This window comes from Echeneis naucrates, chromosome 5, assembly GCF_900963305.1.
Source record: "Echeneis naucrates chromosome 5, fEcheNa1.1, whole genome shotgun sequence".
NCBI lineage: Eukaryota > Metazoa > Chordata > Actinopteri > Carangiformes > Echeneidae > Echeneis > Echeneis naucrates.
Genome location: NC_042515.1, coordinates 7,784,335 through 7,802,447, shown reverse-complemented (window position 1 = coordinate 7,802,447; position 18,113 = coordinate 7,784,335). Strand labels below are relative to the sequence as shown.

At 40.4% G+C, this 18,113-nt stretch overlaps 1 protein-coding gene across 2 annotated transcripts in view; it reads right to left on the bottom strand.

Moving 5' to 3' along the window:
• Nucleotides 1-1,663: 1,663 nt before the first annotated feature.
• The window catches only part of necab3 (N-terminal EF-hand calcium binding protein 3), a 29,973-nt gene continuing 13,523 nt past the window's right edge, over nt 1,664-18,113 (bottom strand). Inside the window, exons 3-13 of one of the 2 annotated variants that reach the window (XM_029501542.1) lie at nt 17,451-17,559; nt 16,197-16,222; nt 14,799-14,896; nt 13,362-13,498; nt 11,086-11,207; nt 9,990-10,069; nt 7,575-7,628; nt 6,250-6,362; nt 5,691-5,768; nt 4,735-4,826; nt 1,664-2,305 (exon numbers count right to left, since the gene is read on the bottom strand). In XM_029501542.1, the coding sequence (XP_029357402.1) occupies nt 2,277-2,305; nt 4,735-4,826; nt 5,691-5,768; nt 6,250-6,362; nt 7,575-7,628; nt 9,990-10,069; nt 11,086-11,207; nt 13,362-13,498; nt 14,799-14,896; nt 16,197-16,222; nt 17,451-17,559 (938 nt within the window). In that variant the 3' untranslated portion in view covers nt 1,664-2,276. The remainder of the gene's footprint in view (nt 2,306-4,734; nt 4,827-5,690; nt 5,769-6,249; nt 6,363-7,574; nt 7,629-9,989; nt 10,070-11,085; nt 11,208-13,361; nt 13,499-14,798; nt 14,897-16,196; nt 16,223-17,450; nt 17,560-18,113) is intronic. The other variant, XM_029501543.1, reaches the window with a different exon arrangement.

The window sequence follows — 18,113 nt, the reverse complement described above, 5'->3', positions numbered from 1 at the left end:
GCGGATACAAATTTGGCACCAGCAATTTAAAAAAAAATCCCAGCAATTATATATCCCTGTCATAACAAGATGCTGGCATTGAGGAGGGACTTCCTCTTTGCTATGCAGACCTTGTCGCACTTACAGATGTCTGTTGAGCTCCATCCATTTGGTCACCTCCCATTAAATTAGATGCATACAGCATTGCAGGTCCAGTTTGAATGCTGCAGTGCACTGCCGTTGTATTTGTTTTCACAGCATTGGAGAGATAAAATGTAATCTGTTTAGATGCAGTGGCTTCACACCTGACATTCAAAGTGGCATTATTATGGGGTTGCAAGTACAGTCCTGACAACTACGCAAAACACCATTCTGTCACACTTTGACTAAACAGATCCACAATCCATCAAAAAGCAGCATGTGACAACTTCAAAAGGTCCCAGCTCAGCAGTGGTGTAACCCGCTCACACAAACTTGATAACCTCAGTGAGAGAAGTGCCATGTTTCATTCACAGAAACACTAAATACATTTTAAGAGTGCTGTTCTCATTTTAAAGCTCTGTAAGAGATTTTGTAGCTCACAAAACTCAGAATGAGAAAATTGCATAAAGACTAAACAATAGACTGAAAGCTGCTCCATAAGCCGAGGAGAGAAGAGGATCCGGTCCAGTCCAGTTGCCATAGGTATTTAGCTCATGGAGTTAAGTCACCGGTCAACAATTAAATAGAGAAAACTCTGTAGATTTAATTTTGCCATTAAAAGCTTTGTATCTGCTTTAAAGCTTTTTGTGATCCAATAAGAAGAGAAATATCTGAAATCCTGGTGGCCCAGGGTGGAGGGACTGCTAGCACCCTCCATGTCCTTTTGGTAATTATCTAAGTATTGTTTATTTGCATTGGGGGGGAAACTGCTAATATACAATAGACCAAACACTGTAGAACGCACGTGCGCGCACACACACACACACACACAGACACACAGAGACACACGCAGACTTGCATTAACCAACAACAAGCTGACACTCAACAGACAACCTGCTGTCCTTTGTTGTTTTGGAACTGTCCTGTTTTTATTATTTTATTTTTTCTCATCCTCTCACATCCCGATAATGATCCTGTCTATTATGTTGATATGAATAATCGAATAAAAAGATTTTATATATATGTACTGTGTCAAAACTGAAGATTCAGAGGCATTTTCACTTGTCAAAACAAACAATTATTAGCTTTAATGATTTATTAAAGTTTCTTCTCAGTCTGTTTACAGGTATTAGTCATTACTGAACTAAAGCACAACAGAAATATTCATATATCCAAGGTCCAATTGTATAGATGGAATGAAATCTACCATGATAAAAAATAAAAACAAGATACAGTAAATATATGTTCTCTTTATAATGCTGTAATACAATGATATCTCCTGACAGAGGGTTTATCCCCTTAGAGATGCTTTTTCATTTCAACAGAGAAGGTGTCTCAGGCAGATGTATGAGGAGAGGTAACTGATAGAAATGACTGACCACTATATCCAGCAATACCGCAGATAGATGTCGGGAAAGGTGGAGCTTTTGTGATATTAGCTTTGTTTTTTTTAAATGACAGTTAGGAAACAGAGCTATGATATCATACAACATTATACAAGGAAGGATTCCTGAAAGCTCTTAAGTCTTCAGCATGCATGCTTAGGCTGCCATAACCCTTCTTCACTTTGTCACCTGTGCTTTTTTTTTTTAAATCCAGCTTAATTGTATTCACAAGTAAATAACTCATCAAAAGCCCAATACATTACAAACATCAATGTTTTTGGCCCAATGCAGGGTTGCCGTAGGAGCCTACACTATTGTCTTCTTGGTCGTTGGAATAATATCAGACAAATATTGCGAAAAAGGAGGCCATAGCACAAGTCAGGGTTATGAATGAAAATCTAAATAATTGAACTGGCTGTTGCACTGCAGAGAATCAGTCATCTTCAAGTCTATAAATTGGCTATAGGGTATCGACTATTCCTTTTGATATAAGCGGAACAATAATGAGCAGTCGAAGCAGAGGAACATCACAAGGTGCTGCTGGAAAATGCTGGGTGACTCCATTGTCTCTGTCTCCTGTTGCTTTCAAACGCATGGGTGCCTTTTGAATTGTTCTGCGTGTGTGTGTGTGTGTGTGTGTGTGTGTGTATGCGCACATGAATGCATGTGTGTGTGAGAGGCCATGTGCATGCAGTGGGTGGGTTGCTGCGCCAGTGTGTCTTTGTCCATGTGACAGCGTAGGCAGAAGATGTGACATTCTGCAATCACTCGCTAGTCTTTAGTCATAATCCACCAGGAAGCTGAAGAAAAACACACACACACGCACACACAAAGAAAGAGAGGAGGTTAGGTCACCTCACCACAACCTTCTGTTTAACTGTGGCAAATTTATGAATCTTTAAGGAAATGTCAGGACATATTGAAAAACCATTTCATTTGCATTTGATTTGGCTCCAGGTTTGTTTGGTAAACAGTCGCATCAGCCAAAGAACAAATATATTTTGGAGGGGAAGTAAAAGTATATAACTGGACATACCAGATCTTTATAAATACAGAAGTCACAGTGAGCTCATTAGGTTGGGTGCACATTGTTCTAACATCTATATCTAGATTTTTTTTTTTTTTTGTTTTGTTTTTTACGTGACCATTTCAGACAGACAGTAGCACTTGCTTGAGCTTTAGATTTTTGGTAGCAATGAAATAGAGGTGGACAGGACAGCTTTGTCCTTAAAACACAAGACTGCCCGTGATTCTCCTGGAAAAAAAAAAAGTGGCACAGACAGTAGCTGCAGGTAGGAGCAGCAGACCACTGTGTTATTTATTTTCTATTATTGATTCCAGGGTCTACTCTTTCCTCCTGTGCCTGCTATAGCTCATAAACTCTCCTTCCTCTTGCTCCCAATAAGAGCATCACAGCTATAAAGGACTCTCAGTGGCCAAAGGCTCCTGGCGCTTAGGGCCAAGTAACTCCCTAATTAGGTCTGTATGGAGACAGGCATTATCTATCTGAAGCAACATATTAGCTCTTTTATTGGACCAACATAAAAAAAAAAAAAAAGTTTAAAACATATCAACACAGAGGCAGACGAAGCTCTAACATGCTAGTGCCTTTACTAACAGGGACCAGAAGCTGTTTGCATCTAAGTGTGGGTGATAAAGAAACCTTTAAAACGTACACACAAGTTACGTCCCGTATAATTATACCTGTGAACGGAATAACAGGTTGTTGAGGGCATTTTTCTTCACGTCGATCGTCATCTTCCTGTAATTTCTGTTTTTATTTGCTGTCGAAAAGGTCTTCATTTTATGTCTGACACAGTCAACATGCAAACATGCGAGTCACAGATGTGGAAGTAAACACCCATGTACGGTAACCTAGCAACGATCACAACCTGCGCAGCCCACACAGCTAAATCACCGCCTGCAATGGATGCAAACATAAAGTAATAATTACAGCCACTACTTTCTGCATCACATCTAGTGGCTTGCAACAACCTCATCAAATGTCAAGACGAGAGAGCGAGGAGTCATGATTGTAGCCAGGGCTGGAGTGGCAATTACTCATGCTGCTCTCCTCTGTATTGACCCAGCTGAGGAGTCAACGAGTTGCATCAGATGTAAGTCATGTTGCCAAGAATATGGTTGCACTTGCAATTAAATATTTGACACTCCGCTTTTGTCTGAAACTTGAAAACACATAAAATCGGATACGTGCACATGAATCAGACATCAGAATCAGCTGACTTTCAGCAGGCAGTGGAAAAACAGCCCCTCAGTTTTTGGGGGAGAATTTCCAGTCCTTTGTTAGTTATTTGCTCAGAAACATCTGATATTTGCAAGTTTACAGTAAATTTTCTGCTTTGAAAGGATTTTTCTGCCTTCAGGCTGTCTGGAACAATACGCTGTAACAAACATGAACTCTGGATTTCTAGGGAGGGGAGCTTTTCCTACAGCTGAGCATCTCATCACACATCAGAGCATTATGACACCGTGGAGGTAACAGCTGACTGTGACACACTGAGCAGTCACCACATCGACTGACCTTGAATGTCAACTGGACAGCAGGACTAATGGAGCAGAAGTCCATATGGAAAAGGGCAATGACGTGAAGCCAACTAAACGATCTATAGCTCCAGTTCCATAACATATATTCAGTGTTTTTAGGGTTTTAGCATGCATCAAATGCAATAGTGCAACAAGTAACAAATATAAGAATATTCCTTTTTGTACTACGTACAGATTGCATGTACACACCTACTGTACACACCTGATATATTAATATGGAGCATAAATCATCTGGTTAATTGGTGAGTTACTGATATAAACACATTGTGTGGGTGGATCCCCATTGATGGTACAAACTCAGTACCATCTCACACTTTTGCAGGCTGTTTCTTTATGGAGGTTCCTCTAAAGACGGCTGTGTTTGTGTCACCAGCACCAGTTTGTGCAAACAGCTCTGAGACAGAAACAATGTCAGACATGCAGCCAGGCAGGTATGATTTGCTAGGACTTGCTCAACACCAATGAGCTGAGGCCTGATGTGCAGCGACTGCTGGGAGATCCTGGCATGCTAAAACTGGACTCATGAATCACACAGGATCGCTTCGATTACCAAATCAAATACCTCTGTGGTCCACAAAAGCTAACACGTCATGTTTCCTTATCCCGCGTGTTGATTTCATAGTGAGAAAGGTTTACAGGCACTCACCAACCCACATATACTAACCTGGGAGCAACATAGTAGATACTACTTCCACATCCTCAAGCATGTCAATGATGCAGCGCTGGAAATCTTTACTGCTGTTGGACTGCTGATAGCTTTAGAGACAGATGCCAAAGGAAAAAAAAGGAGATAAAAGATGGTTAAAATAAAATAAGTAGAGCATCACTCATTCATCCATTTTCAATTGCTCCTCTGTCAGGGTAAAGAAGGATGCTGGAGCCAATCCACAAAAGGGCAGAGTACACCCTGAAAAGGTTGGCCCTCCATCGCAGGGCCGACAAACACAGACAAACAACAATACACACTGACATTCATTCCTGCTGTCAATTTAGAGTCACCAATTAACCATTTCTTGGACTGTGGGGGCGAGGGCGGGTTACAGCCCAACATACAGACAGAGACAAACGGACAATTTAGTGATGTCTTTGGACAGTGAGAGGAAACCCACACAGGCACGGGGAGAACATGCAAACTGCTGAGAACCAAACCCGTGACCTTTTTCTTGTGGGGCAACAGTGTTATGCTGCCGTGCTGGTAAAATAAATTATTTAAATAAAAATAAATGAATGTGTCGAAGAAGGTAACAAAGACTTTATTTTAACTAAGAGTGAGTGTAGTGTACACCGTGTTGTTCTCATACATGAAGTTAAGAAATCTATAAGTTGATTACTTATTGAAAAATGACCCTGAATGCCAGATTAATTAATTCTTTGATGTATGTGCATGACATAGATTACACTTTAAACCATTTAAGCATCTTAAATTGATTGTGTGTGTGTGTGTGTGTGTGTGTGTGTGTATGTGTGTGTGTACACAAAGTGAGAGATGGGCCATCTGCTCATCCTTACTGGTGGGGAACATTTCCATCAAAAAGTAAAGAGTGCCAAACATGCCTGCCAAAATCTAACACACACGCATATACATACACACACACACGCACGCACACACCCCATACTGACCTCATCCAGGAGATGCGGTCTTGCCAGAACTCATACATTATGTAACACGACTTTCCCAGGAGCTTGTGAACGGACACACTGACAGCAGGATAGAGTAAAAGTAGAGTGGGGCAAGAAAAGGACAGAAAATGTAAGAGAATTTAGACTCTGCGAAGATCAATAACATGGAAAAGTTTGACTCTTTTGAAAGCTAAAAACATGTCGATTAGAACTAGCTGAGAGAAAAACAAGACAACAGCAGAGGATTGCTATAAAATAGAGAACTCAGATAGTTAGAGTTTCAAAGTGCCCAGCCATTAATGTAGATCTATATACTCACAGTGCCAGCACTTTGGGGTCAAAATGTGCAACTCTAACAATACAGGATAATTGATGGTATGTGCTGATGGGAATTCTTCATAAACAGCACGTGTCTTCCATCTTTTCCTGCCTTCATGGACCCCTCATCAGTCCAGACGAACCAAACCTCTGATTCCACACTGACTCTGTACTCTTAAACACGTCTCAGCAGCAGGTCCTGATGCTTTCAGAGATACCTGATAGTAAACAAAAGACTCACTGCAGGTTGTCGGAGTGAGCTGAGGTGGCGTCGATGTAGCTTTTCAGAACTTTCCGGAAGTTGTCCAGATCTTCGTCATTCACTGACATCTGCCTCTGGACCAACAGGATGTTCTGTTGGCAAGAAGATGACGAATAAAAATGAGACGACGCATTAAACAACTACTGTCAAACTGGATACTTCTACAAATGTTTGATGGGGGACTTTCTGTACCTTCCTTCTGGGGGGGGGGGGGGGGGGGGGGGGGGTATAGCTCATCATTAGTGACAACAGATGAGACACAAATAAATAAATAGAAGCTTTTTATATTCATGTTGTATGCACTCACTTCAGGCACTTTCCATTTTGTTTCTCATCTAGTGGCCAGCTGGAAATAGCCGCACAATAAAAATCAGGGTCCTTTTCTTAATTCTAATGAATCGAGCAAACTGGTTACATAACGCAAAATTGATGCCGGACCTGCTTATAATAGCTGTGTTGCCATGACAGCTAATCACAGACAGCAGGTTGGTTTTTTTCTTTTTTCTGAACTGAAAACAAACTTCTAAGTTGCTCCATGCTATTTGTCGCTTTGAACAATCTGACTTGAACTGAGGTTCCCTGCCTGGTGTATGCGGTCTGTTTACGGTTGTTATTTTATAAGTAAGATTGTTTAAAAAAAAACAAAAAAAGAGTTTGCACATTCTTAATGTGCAGCTTCCTCCCACAGTCCAAAAACATGTTTAGGACGATCAGTGACACTTAATCACTCATGGGTTTAAGTGGTTGTATGTGTGTGAAATAAGTAAAAAGATATTGTGTACTTTATCCATTACAATTGTGACGGAGTGCATTTTTGCATTTGCCTGCACAGCTCTTTGTGAAAAAGAGATTAATATTATATTAATATTATTATTATTTATGTTTGTTTGTTTTTTTTACAGGGTTTCAATTTAGGGGTCTTTCTTTCACAAATGTACATGACAAATATAGTGAGATCCAAACTCACACAATTTAAGCCCAGCTCTTCTGTTTTGAAGTGAGCCTGGTGAACATGAACTGGCCCTCACTGCTTGATATTATAATGAGGATGTTGAATGAAGTGAATGACGAAAATGCAATTTCGAGAGCGAGTGGTTGCAGCTGAAAAAATCTTGTCACCTTTGTAATATTGTAACTGCTGTATGTAGGTGTACAGAATCAGAGGAACAGGAGGAATTTGATTTGGTACAGGAGCACGTAATGATGACACTACACCTGCTAGGTAAAAACTAAATGCCGGAAAATAAGATGATTCAGTCAGTGATTCAGTCAGATCAGTATTCCTGAGAAGAGTGGTGACTTACAGACTTGTATGTGCTGGCCAGTGTGTCCTCTTTCAGTGGCTCTAGCTTGGGACTCTAGAAAAGGACGGTTAGTCACATTAGAAGAGGCTCCAAGTAGGGACATAAATTACTGTAATCAAACCACTGAGCCAACCTGCAAGGAAGAACAACAAAATGTCGGAATGCAAAACAGAGCCCGAAAACAGAGAGCTGTTTCTTAGAGGTAAAAGTGGACCAGAATGATGACCTAAAGCAGAAAACGTATAACCTGTGACAGTGATTTTTTTGCAGCGTCCTGAGGGTGTATGAAGTCTATACGATGTTATGAATGAGGAAATAAAATATAGAAAAAGTAATAAGGGAGACTGGATTTTCATTCTTAAGGTGATGGTTCTTGTGTGAAGATGTGTGTCGTGTTTGCACAGCGGGTATAACCTTTAAGGCAGAAAACTAATTCTGAGCGGAGAGAGGCTGCGAGCTGCACAGAAGGTGTGCGAGTGTGACGTGGCGATGGATATTACATTCAGAACATCCTACAGGTTATGAGTTGGTTTGATGTTCCATTCGCGTTTCGGGTTGACAAAACCGAGGACCAGAGCAAATGTGTTTGGAGCGACTGAAAGGAGGGAAAATTAACTTTTTTAATTGGAATAACAGGAGTTAATAAAGGAAAGACCAGGCAGAGGGAATGAGATGGAGCAGGGTGTAAAAAAAGGCTTTGACATGTGGTAGTGAGAACAGGTCACAGCATGCAGAAGGAGAGATGAGGAGACTGTGCCTTGTTTTGGCAGATGAAAAGTATTATTTCCATGTTTCCATTTCCATGTGAGCGCACATATTGTTCTTCCTTCTCATCGAAAGACCACACAATCATTTCATCAGTGTAGAAACTGAGTAAAAATTTGAAAGAAGCAACAGAGTATACAACATTACTGATAATACACAACAAGCCTGCCAACATCACGACTAAAGCCACTGAGCTGCCATCTTGTTCCAGATATAATCCTGAAAACAAATCAGTCCTCACACTGCTGCACTTATTTTGTCATTTGCTATTAGATTGATTCAGCTGCTTGAACTCAAAAAACCTTCATACACTTTGCTACATGTGAGTGCGACATATTTGTTTTCATAGGAAGTTACTTTACTTTCATTTGAATCTATGGATTATCACTTGTGTACCACAATATTAAATATCTTTTCTCAGGTCTGGTAATCACTGATGACGAATTTTGTTTTCATGAATACAAAAAAATATAGATATATCTTTCCAAAAAGGATTAAAAACCAGTTAACAGGAGAAAAAAAAAAAAAATATGAATCGTGCTTAATTGCTGCATCGATCATTTTGCCCAGTCAGTGAGCAGGAAAGCAGCCTCTGTAATTTACTCCCAAGATGTCCTTCTTGATAAATTATCTAATATTGCTGTTTTGTGATTGTTTATTTAATACATTTAATAATTCATTCCAACTTATTTTTCTGTTTGCAGCTAACCGAGTTAGCCACTCAAGTAGCCGTCTGCTCGTGTGTTGCTAACATTGTTTGCTCAATCAGATATTGCACTTTGTCAGCAGTGCTGCAGTTTGTGGATTGTTTTTTTTTTTTTTTGCTCTTGCCTAAAGCCAAGACCTTTTTGATATTTCTTACTTTGCTTGGACATATACTGAACATTTTCCAAGCAGTAAACACTTTGATCTTTAAAACCTTATTTTTGAACGGAGGCATAAATTTGCTTTCTTGGTGGTCTTGTTAGTTACGACAGCTTCATGTGAACTGACTGAAGCTATTTTGTTCCTTCCTCATATGAAGCTGTAATTTGACAGCCAACTTATGCAATTCTTGCTACAGTTCTCATTAATTATGTGGATTTACATGAGAGTATCCTGGTTATGTGCCCTTACATATGAACACCAGATCCGATTTCTGATGCCTGAATATGCAACCAAGTTTGGCATTTGATGAGAAAAAAAAAAAAATCATATCCAGGTTCTGAGCTGGTTTTCATGGTCGGTAGGGGACATAGCGGCTGAGATGAAAGCGAGAAATCTCGACACAACTGCGTTAGAGATAGACGTCACAGTCATGTATGCAGAAATATGATAATAAGGTTTCACGTGTTCAATGTAAATATCATATGCTAAAAATGATCCTTGGAAAGGAGTCAAAACCAGGATATTAACACAACATTCTTTTTGTGCTCATATTTCGAAATCACTATCACTGATTTTGTTCTGCACAGACTGCAGTGAAAACCTCAAAGAACTGTGCAACTGCTCACACAGCACAGCAGAGGATCAAAAAAGGAGAAGGACGCAGGGAACAGACAAAAAAGCATTAATAAAGAAAAATGACAATTCCTAGAAATGTCTGTTGAAGGCTATTTCAGAAATACATTGTTGTCCACCTCAAAATATATTTAGACAAGTATTTCATACCTGAGACTCCAGTTTATCCAGCAGCTGCTGCAGCTTATTGATTTGGGAACACCAGTTCTCTCCATCTTTCATGCTCACCCCTGAAAAAACACAATGTTTATCATTTATCACTCCTGGGATTACTTCATTTGAATACTGTGAGGAAAAATGTATGTATCACAATTTGTGTGTTGCCATTCCTGCGTCTGTGTGTGTAGATTGTGTCGACAACGCATGGAAAATTGCTCCTCCGGATAATAACAATTGATACAGATTGATGAATTGATTGATTGACTGATCGGTAAGTCGGTGGTGTGACCAAAAAAAATCTGACCCAACTCCATTGTACAAAACTAAGAATTAGAAGAACTTTATTTTATTATTTATTATAACACTGATTGCATCAGGGACTTCTTTTTTAATTAAAAAGAGAGCTGATGAGCATTCTTCATGCTGACACTTTTTTTTTTCCCCCATTGTGGGTTAAATATCTGTTGTTTAGTCCATCAATAATTCTGAAGAATAAAATAAACGAGACTCAGCAAAATGCATTTTCTCCAAATGCCAATGGCATCCTTGTAGATGAAAAAAGCCTTCAGGAAGAGTTTACTGTCTGCTGTAAATATGACGGTGATGGGAGACATCCATCCACACACCAAATATCTGATGCTTAGATGTTCATGTCATCGATGTTTTGGTGAAATCCAACACTAACACTCAAGTGCTCATAACAAAAGAAATATTAATTAATAATAGAACATATAAGAATATATTAATAACCAACTTGCCACAACCAAGTTGGCCAGAAAGCAGAACATAATGTGATGGACTAAAACATTTTTTTTCCCAAACACCACCAAAATATTGATTATTACCAGCCATATAACTGTATGAGCGTGTCAGACAGCACCTGCGTTGTCATCGTAATAACTGAGCACAAACATTTGAAGTCATGGATTTTTAACACAGGAAACAATCTTTCATTGGTCATGACGACATATCATGAAGGTCTATTGATCAGAGGAATAATTTACGGTTGGGTGTGTCGGCTGATTCGTAACCGATGATAAAAAAAAGTATTTTAAAAAGTTTAAATGGAGTCAGGTGTTGGGCTGACCTGTGGTCAGGATGCCAGAGCAGGGCTCCAACGGTGACATACACAGGTTATTGTGGACCCTTCGCCCACACCGCCTGCTGTTCCTCTGTGCTGCTGTCAGCTCGGGTGCCTTTACTTCTCTCCTGCCGTGACAGTGGTGGAGACCCAGGAGACAACATCAGACAGAAAGACAGCAACTGTCAGAGGAGTCAGTTGGGAAAACAAAGAAAATCAGAAAGTGAAGATATGGGAGGGAGATGTAGTCGCAGGGCGAATGAAGAAGAGGGTATGGAGTGAAACTGAGAATGAATCAGAAGGATGGAGGCAAGGATGCAAGATAAGGACGGAGAGAAACCGCGAGCGAGGAAAAGTGGAATTTAATAATTGATCTAATCTAAAATCGCTTAATGTCTGACGCAAGAGTGAAAGTAAGTGTTTGGAAAAACATGAAAACAGTCAAGTGGAGGCCAGATGCAGAAAAGTGCTCTTTAACCCAACGACTGGATGTTAATGGTAATGCAACACACAATATGCACACAGTCGAACACCCACAGCTCATGGAAAGAAAAGTGTTTGCCGTGTGTAAATGCAGAGTGTCAAGGACAGGCGTGTGTGCGCGTGCATCTGTTCCTGTGTGTCCTAATGCACCTGCGCATTTGTTTTCTCTTGTTGGTGTGCACCTCTCTCTCTCCCTCCTTTTGTTGCATCTTTGTGTGTACACGCCATTTCTTGTGTGCGCGTCTGTGTGCAGTGTGACGCTGGCAGCGCAAAGGGAGTCCATTGCTAGGAGCTCGTCATGCTGAGAGCAGCCTGGAACCCAAAGGCCACTTCCAACAACCACAAACCCACTGCGGGGAAGCAAAGGAGAGCTGAACTCGATATATCTATAATTCAGCCCCGCCCACCACCAACTCTTTCTCTCTGCTAAATCTATACCTATTGGAACAATCTTACAGGAGTTATTTGCAGCCAAGAAACTCCTCGTTGTGTTTCCTGCTACAGTTCATTCATTCTGTGCCACTCCATCATTCGCTTACTTTTTGGTCTTCATCTGTCTTTGCGTCCTACTCCTATGTGATTTGCTTCATTTTTCAGCGCCAACCTTATCATCCTTGCTCCTTCCCCTCCCCCTCTGCCTCCCCCAGTCGCCTCTCAATAATTCACCTTGCTTATAATCGCTCCATTATTTTCGATAATACCAGTGTGGCACCCAGAGGGAAGAGAGGAGAGCTAAGCCACGATACATGCAGTGCAACAGAAAAACACATCTGCAGGTCGTGCTGCCAAATTATTTGGCCAGAAAAAGAGGAACGGTCATTGTTTAGTCATGATATTGGCTTGTATTGTGACAGATTACGACGTACTCAATGCTTTTTGATGGATGTGCAATGAATTCCTTGAACAAGTGGCGTGATAAACCTTTGTGTCCCAATGTTCAGATCTTTGTGGAACTACAATGTACAGAGAAACACATCACTGGTTGTTGCACTGTTTCATACAGTGACTCAGTCTGCGGACCAACAAATCCTGAATTTGTAAAAGCAGTTTAGACCTGTTTTCATCCTATGAACTCCATTTATATTTTCCGGCTCTTTGGCAGTGGCAATGAATTTAAAGCGGTCTGCCTGTAAGTGAGGGATCTGTTTGAAAAACTGCTAGAATGTAACAGATTTAAAGCTTTTTGCCCAAAGGCATCCCACAAAAGAAAAGAAGGTTTTAAAGCAGAAATGACGACTTGAATTTCCTTGCTGCTTTGACCGATAGCTTAAGACATGTTGGAATTTGCACAGCAGTGTAGTGCCATACGAGGTGCACAATGTTTTTACTGGTCGTCGTCTGACAAGGCTATAGATAAAATAAATTACATAACAATCAAATGAGCTGCAGAGGAATGATGGAGTGTATCATTACTCTGCAGGGATGAGCATGTACCTCCCTAAAAATGATTTGAGCCATCTTTCGATTTTTACTGCTTATCCATCAGGGTGGTGGTATCCTTTTAATAGGCTGCAGGTGAAAAGCTATACTATATATCAACTATATAGTATATTGTATATACTATACAACTATATATCATGTCATGCTGAAATTCAAACAGAGGTGGTTTATAGTTTTTAGATTTCTAAACACAGTGAGCACTATCGGAGCAACAGAGTGCTGATAAACCGGACCTGTCAGACAGTAAAGCCATGCCTGAGCGCTCCCCAAGGCTGTACCACAGTACAGGATGAACGTGACAAAGCAGTCCGCACAAATAACACACAATATAGACAGATAAGTCGTGCTGCAGTACTGACGGGGAAGGGCTGCTCTCCTCATCCAGAGCCTCCATGGCACACTGCAGCGACCTCTGTAGAGACAGCAGCTGACTGGATGTCTCCCTTAGCATGAACCTGGTGACAAACTGGCCCAGCACACTGGAACCCTGGTACTCCTGAGTCAGAGAGCAAGGAAAAGTATGAGTCAAAGCAAACAAGAGCAAAGGCATCTCAGAGGGAAGAGAAGAGCACAGAGAAATAAAGAACCAGATTATTTGATGACTTCTCGAAAAGAACTACAGGCACTTGAGAAACACGTGACATCTGCAGTTTAAATGGGCTAATTAATTCTCTGCACACATGCATTATTCAGGTACACATATCCAAATCCAAGGTGGAAGAACTTTAATAGGAGACATAATTACTGCTGGAGCCCCCAAACACAAACATGATTACACACTCTCACGGGAGTCGCCATCACGCAATGTGTTAATGAAGCAACAGCACGCTGTCTGTTTGTCAAAATTTATAATGCTGAGTAGCCTCTGCTGAAAATGTGCCGTGGGATGAGCAGTGACAGGATCTGTGTGACAGACACAGCTGCAAACCACAGACTGTACAATCCTCTATGGCTTTCACCAAACTGACAGCTTTAAAGTCCCAGAACAGAGGAGCAAAGTGCTCTAATTAAGACCGGATACATAATTATTCAGGACACATCTCCTCCTGTTTTCGATTAACAAGCATTGCTGCTTTCCTCTCTGTCACGATATTCTTTTAGAATTTCTCATATACCCTATTTCAAGGTTGTTATCTCAAAAACTCCTGATGTGATTTTTAAATATATTTGTAACGGTGATTAAACAGCTCGGGGCCATTAGAGTCAGGCTATGCATGGTGTTTGTACGTTAATCTTTATGGTGAATGATAAGAACAGCAGAACGCATTGGAAGGTTTACTATCGTGCTTATATGATTTACATGCACAAAAGGGTGGACACTTTTCTACAAAGTTAAGACACATTTTCAAAAATTCAAGCAAAGAGGTTATTTTTTTTCTTGTTAGAATAATCCAGTAACCTTGAGGGAGATCGCAGAGGGTTAGATGAGAAGACTGTCTTGTCTGTGTGGCATCACGGCACCACCAATACCTTATTATCTTAGCAGGAATCCGGCAATCCTGGAAGCTGAACAAAATGTATAAAATATAGAGTTGGCAGGCAGACTTTGCTCCCTGGATAGAGCAGGAGGAGCCTCACCGTCTCACCCTGCCCTTGCCTTTGTGCTACAAGGAGATAACTATCTGGTGTTTGCAGCTTTATGTACATTTACTGTACAGACAAGGGAGAGAAGGAATGAATCAGTGCTACACTACTGCAAGCATATTCGTAGCACAAAGCCCTGATATTGCGGCTCAATGTAAAATGTTCAGAGACAATGTTAGGAGCTCTCAAACTCTATTCTGTTGAAAGCTTACCTCTTTGGTTTTATCCATTGCCTTTAAAATGGCAATATTGAGGCTCTCCAGAGCTGAAAGGACATTCAGATACTCCCCCAGGTGCTGAGAAAAGTAATCTAACAGGAAATAGGAAACACACTGTCAGCCTCCTTCCAATGTCATTACAATCAGAAGTTTAAAGCAGTAAAGTTGTATTCCTTAAAGTGAGACACAAACCTTTGCATGTTGGTATGACATATTCCAAAGTAAAAGATAACCGCAGCAAGGACAGTGATAACATCTTGGTAAATGGGAAAGAATATCAATGTTTACTTTTCGAAACAAGTCCAATTGGAGGCACTAGATCTTCAGATGCCTGTGTGCCACTCACCGCTTCCCGTTTCATAAAACTGACACTGTGGCTCGTTTGTCATCATTTTAATCACCTCCTGCTATTACAGAAGCCAACTAATTCCTTTGCATTGGTCGTGACAGAAACCATGAGGATTCATTGCCTCATGTAACCAAAGGAATCCCACAGAGATGAAACAAACTCCTACACGCTGACAGTTATGTTCAATGAAACTGGGAACATCAAAATAAGTCTGTTACGTAAGGAAACATATATAATACAAATTTAGAGGATTCAAAGACTTCAATCGCAATTAGCAGTACCTTCTACACTTCTCTTGCTTATGTTCACATTAGATTCCAGTTACCGAACTGAATTTCTTACCGTCGCTCTGTAACACAAAACACTAGCCTCAGTCTGAAATGAGAGCAATACTGTGGCGTGGAGAACAGTCAACTTCTCTTGACATCAGATGGGAAAAGAAGCCATTCCCATTCAATAAAATATGCAGAACTTTATTTTGGGTACGACCGGTATTTACAAGTTTCCGCCCTATTTCGTGTCACTTTATTCAGTCCAACTGACACACACTGGCATCTAAGATGATAAAAAATATGGGTCGATAAATCCAGCCATATTTCAGAGTAAAGTTGTAGATGTGCAGTGGCGGTGTAGGCTGCGGTGTACATTTTGATTGATTGCACTCTCATACCTGTATAGATAACACCAGTGTTTAGCTTAGCTTAGCGCAAAGACAAGGAAACCTGCACAGCTCTGTCCAAAGGTGACGACCAGCAGTTTGAAATCTCTGTAGTTAACATGTGTTTGTTTTCTCAAACGACTTCTAGCCTTTATTCTGGGGTGAAAGACCCACCTCCCGACAGGTACCTACATCAGTGATATCTGTCTTCTATGTTGTTGAAATGTTATCTACGACACTGATCAAATAAAAACATGGATCCACAGAAAAAAAAAAAAAAAAAAAAAAGACACCAGGCACTGACTGATGATGAATCCGAACAGAAATTTTACAGATATGGTTCTGCTGTGACGCGTTAAATCAGACACAACACTATTCCACTAACCTGAGAGCTTGTCAGTGTCCAGATTACTGCAGAGCAGAGCACAGAAAATACAGAGTTAAAGAGAGAGAAAGATGAATAAAGAAATCTGCTCCTCTATTTCTGCTTGACCCAAAGGCACAACACACACTAATGGGAGAGCAACAATTAAATATGTCTTCTTGTTGTGATAATAAAGACCAAGGAGATGATTTTTTCTTTACTTTTTATTCTCAGTTGGTAGAGACTGTCCTCTGTGCTGTCTAACTGAAACCATATTCCTCCAAGTCTGTGCACATTTTGGAAATGCTTTCTTTCTACCAAAGCTATCATACAATTAACGTGCCAAGAGTGGCCTTTAATTAGACATCAGAGCACAGTTAATGCCAACAGCCTCCAAGCTTGGAGTTCAGTTAAAGAGGTCTGTAAGGGCTGGTGTGTCACGCAAGTGCTTGTACGAGCTTAACAGCTTGCCCAAAAGCAATTTATCAAACTGTGATGGAAGAACTGGCAACAACTCAGAAAATGAACGCAGAGTTGTCCCTGTAGCAAAATACCAATGTCATTTTAATTGGTTAGGAAGAGGGAAAAAAAAAAAAAAAAAAAAGAACAAACATCCGCAAATTATAATTAATAGGACATAAATAATTTAAAAACTTCATCATATCTGTGTGTGTGTCCACGGTCCACCAGTCTCAGTGAATTCATTAATATTATGTTAGCTGATACATGCAGCTTGACTGGCGAGTAACAAAGTCTGGCCGCCAGTGTTGGTACAATGTAAACAAGTGTGCAAACTGTGAGTACGAATCTCTTATGAGTTAAAGACAATAGAGACAAAAGATGAAACTGTTAGAGCCATTTTACCCAGAACCATGTAGTGATGGTATTTTCCTCTATGGCTGCAGTGGATTAAACCTTCTGTGCGGACCAGCAATTACAGCAGCTGCCCTCAGGCTAATTTCCACAATTGCCATTTTAGAGGAGTAGATTTTGAAAAGGCTTATGTGTCGTTCACAACCCCAAAGAAGGCGGTAAACATTAAATCACCCTGCTTAAGAGGAACACTCTAACTGGGCCTTTAGGCCCAGAACACTCGCTGTTCAGTCACTTTTGTTTGTCTTTCTGGTGGCAAAAAGCACAGATTCAATAGTGAGGTGGACATATTTGATAAAGCACTTGCAGAAATTAAAACCCTAAAAAAGAAAAAAAAAAAAAAAAAACCCCATCAATGAGCACTTTGGGAGATCACAGCAGCCCTTTGAATGACAAACTCACCTTTTTTGTCGACCATCTATGGAGTAGAAAAGCTCCTGTAACTCCTCTGTGGTTAGGATCCCATCCGCAAAGTAAGCATTGAATTCATCAAATGACAGCTTGCCATCATCTAAGACACAGAAGAAGCGTATATCATAATTGATTTGGCACATAACACAGTTTGGGTCACCAGTCATGAGTCATCATGATCCCAACAATCATCCAAACAGCCCAGTGAAAGGATGTCATGAGGACTGCTTTCAGTCATCCTATAACAGATGACTGAACCAATGAGTTTCAAAACACTTCAATCCTGGTTTGTCATTAATTGGATGGAAATTGAAGGAATACTCTCTTGCCTCTGTAAATTATGTTTATATACCATTTCTCATTGGCAAACTTAAATGAGCTTTACGCTAAAATGATCATTGTTGTGTTATTAACATAATAGCCATGATTACAGCTCACTCTTAGCATTAAATGGATTATTTGAAAGCTTCAGAGCCGATGTTAGCATTAGGTACGATTTAGTTAGCCATCTTAGCATGACCTAAAGTCTTTTTTTTTATTTTTTATTTTACAAACAAGATGGGTTATATGGCCTCTGAGCAGTGCTACGTCTTCAGCACAACTGAGACATGACAGACTCTGTATCATCAACTTCCCTCTGACATCATAATGTTC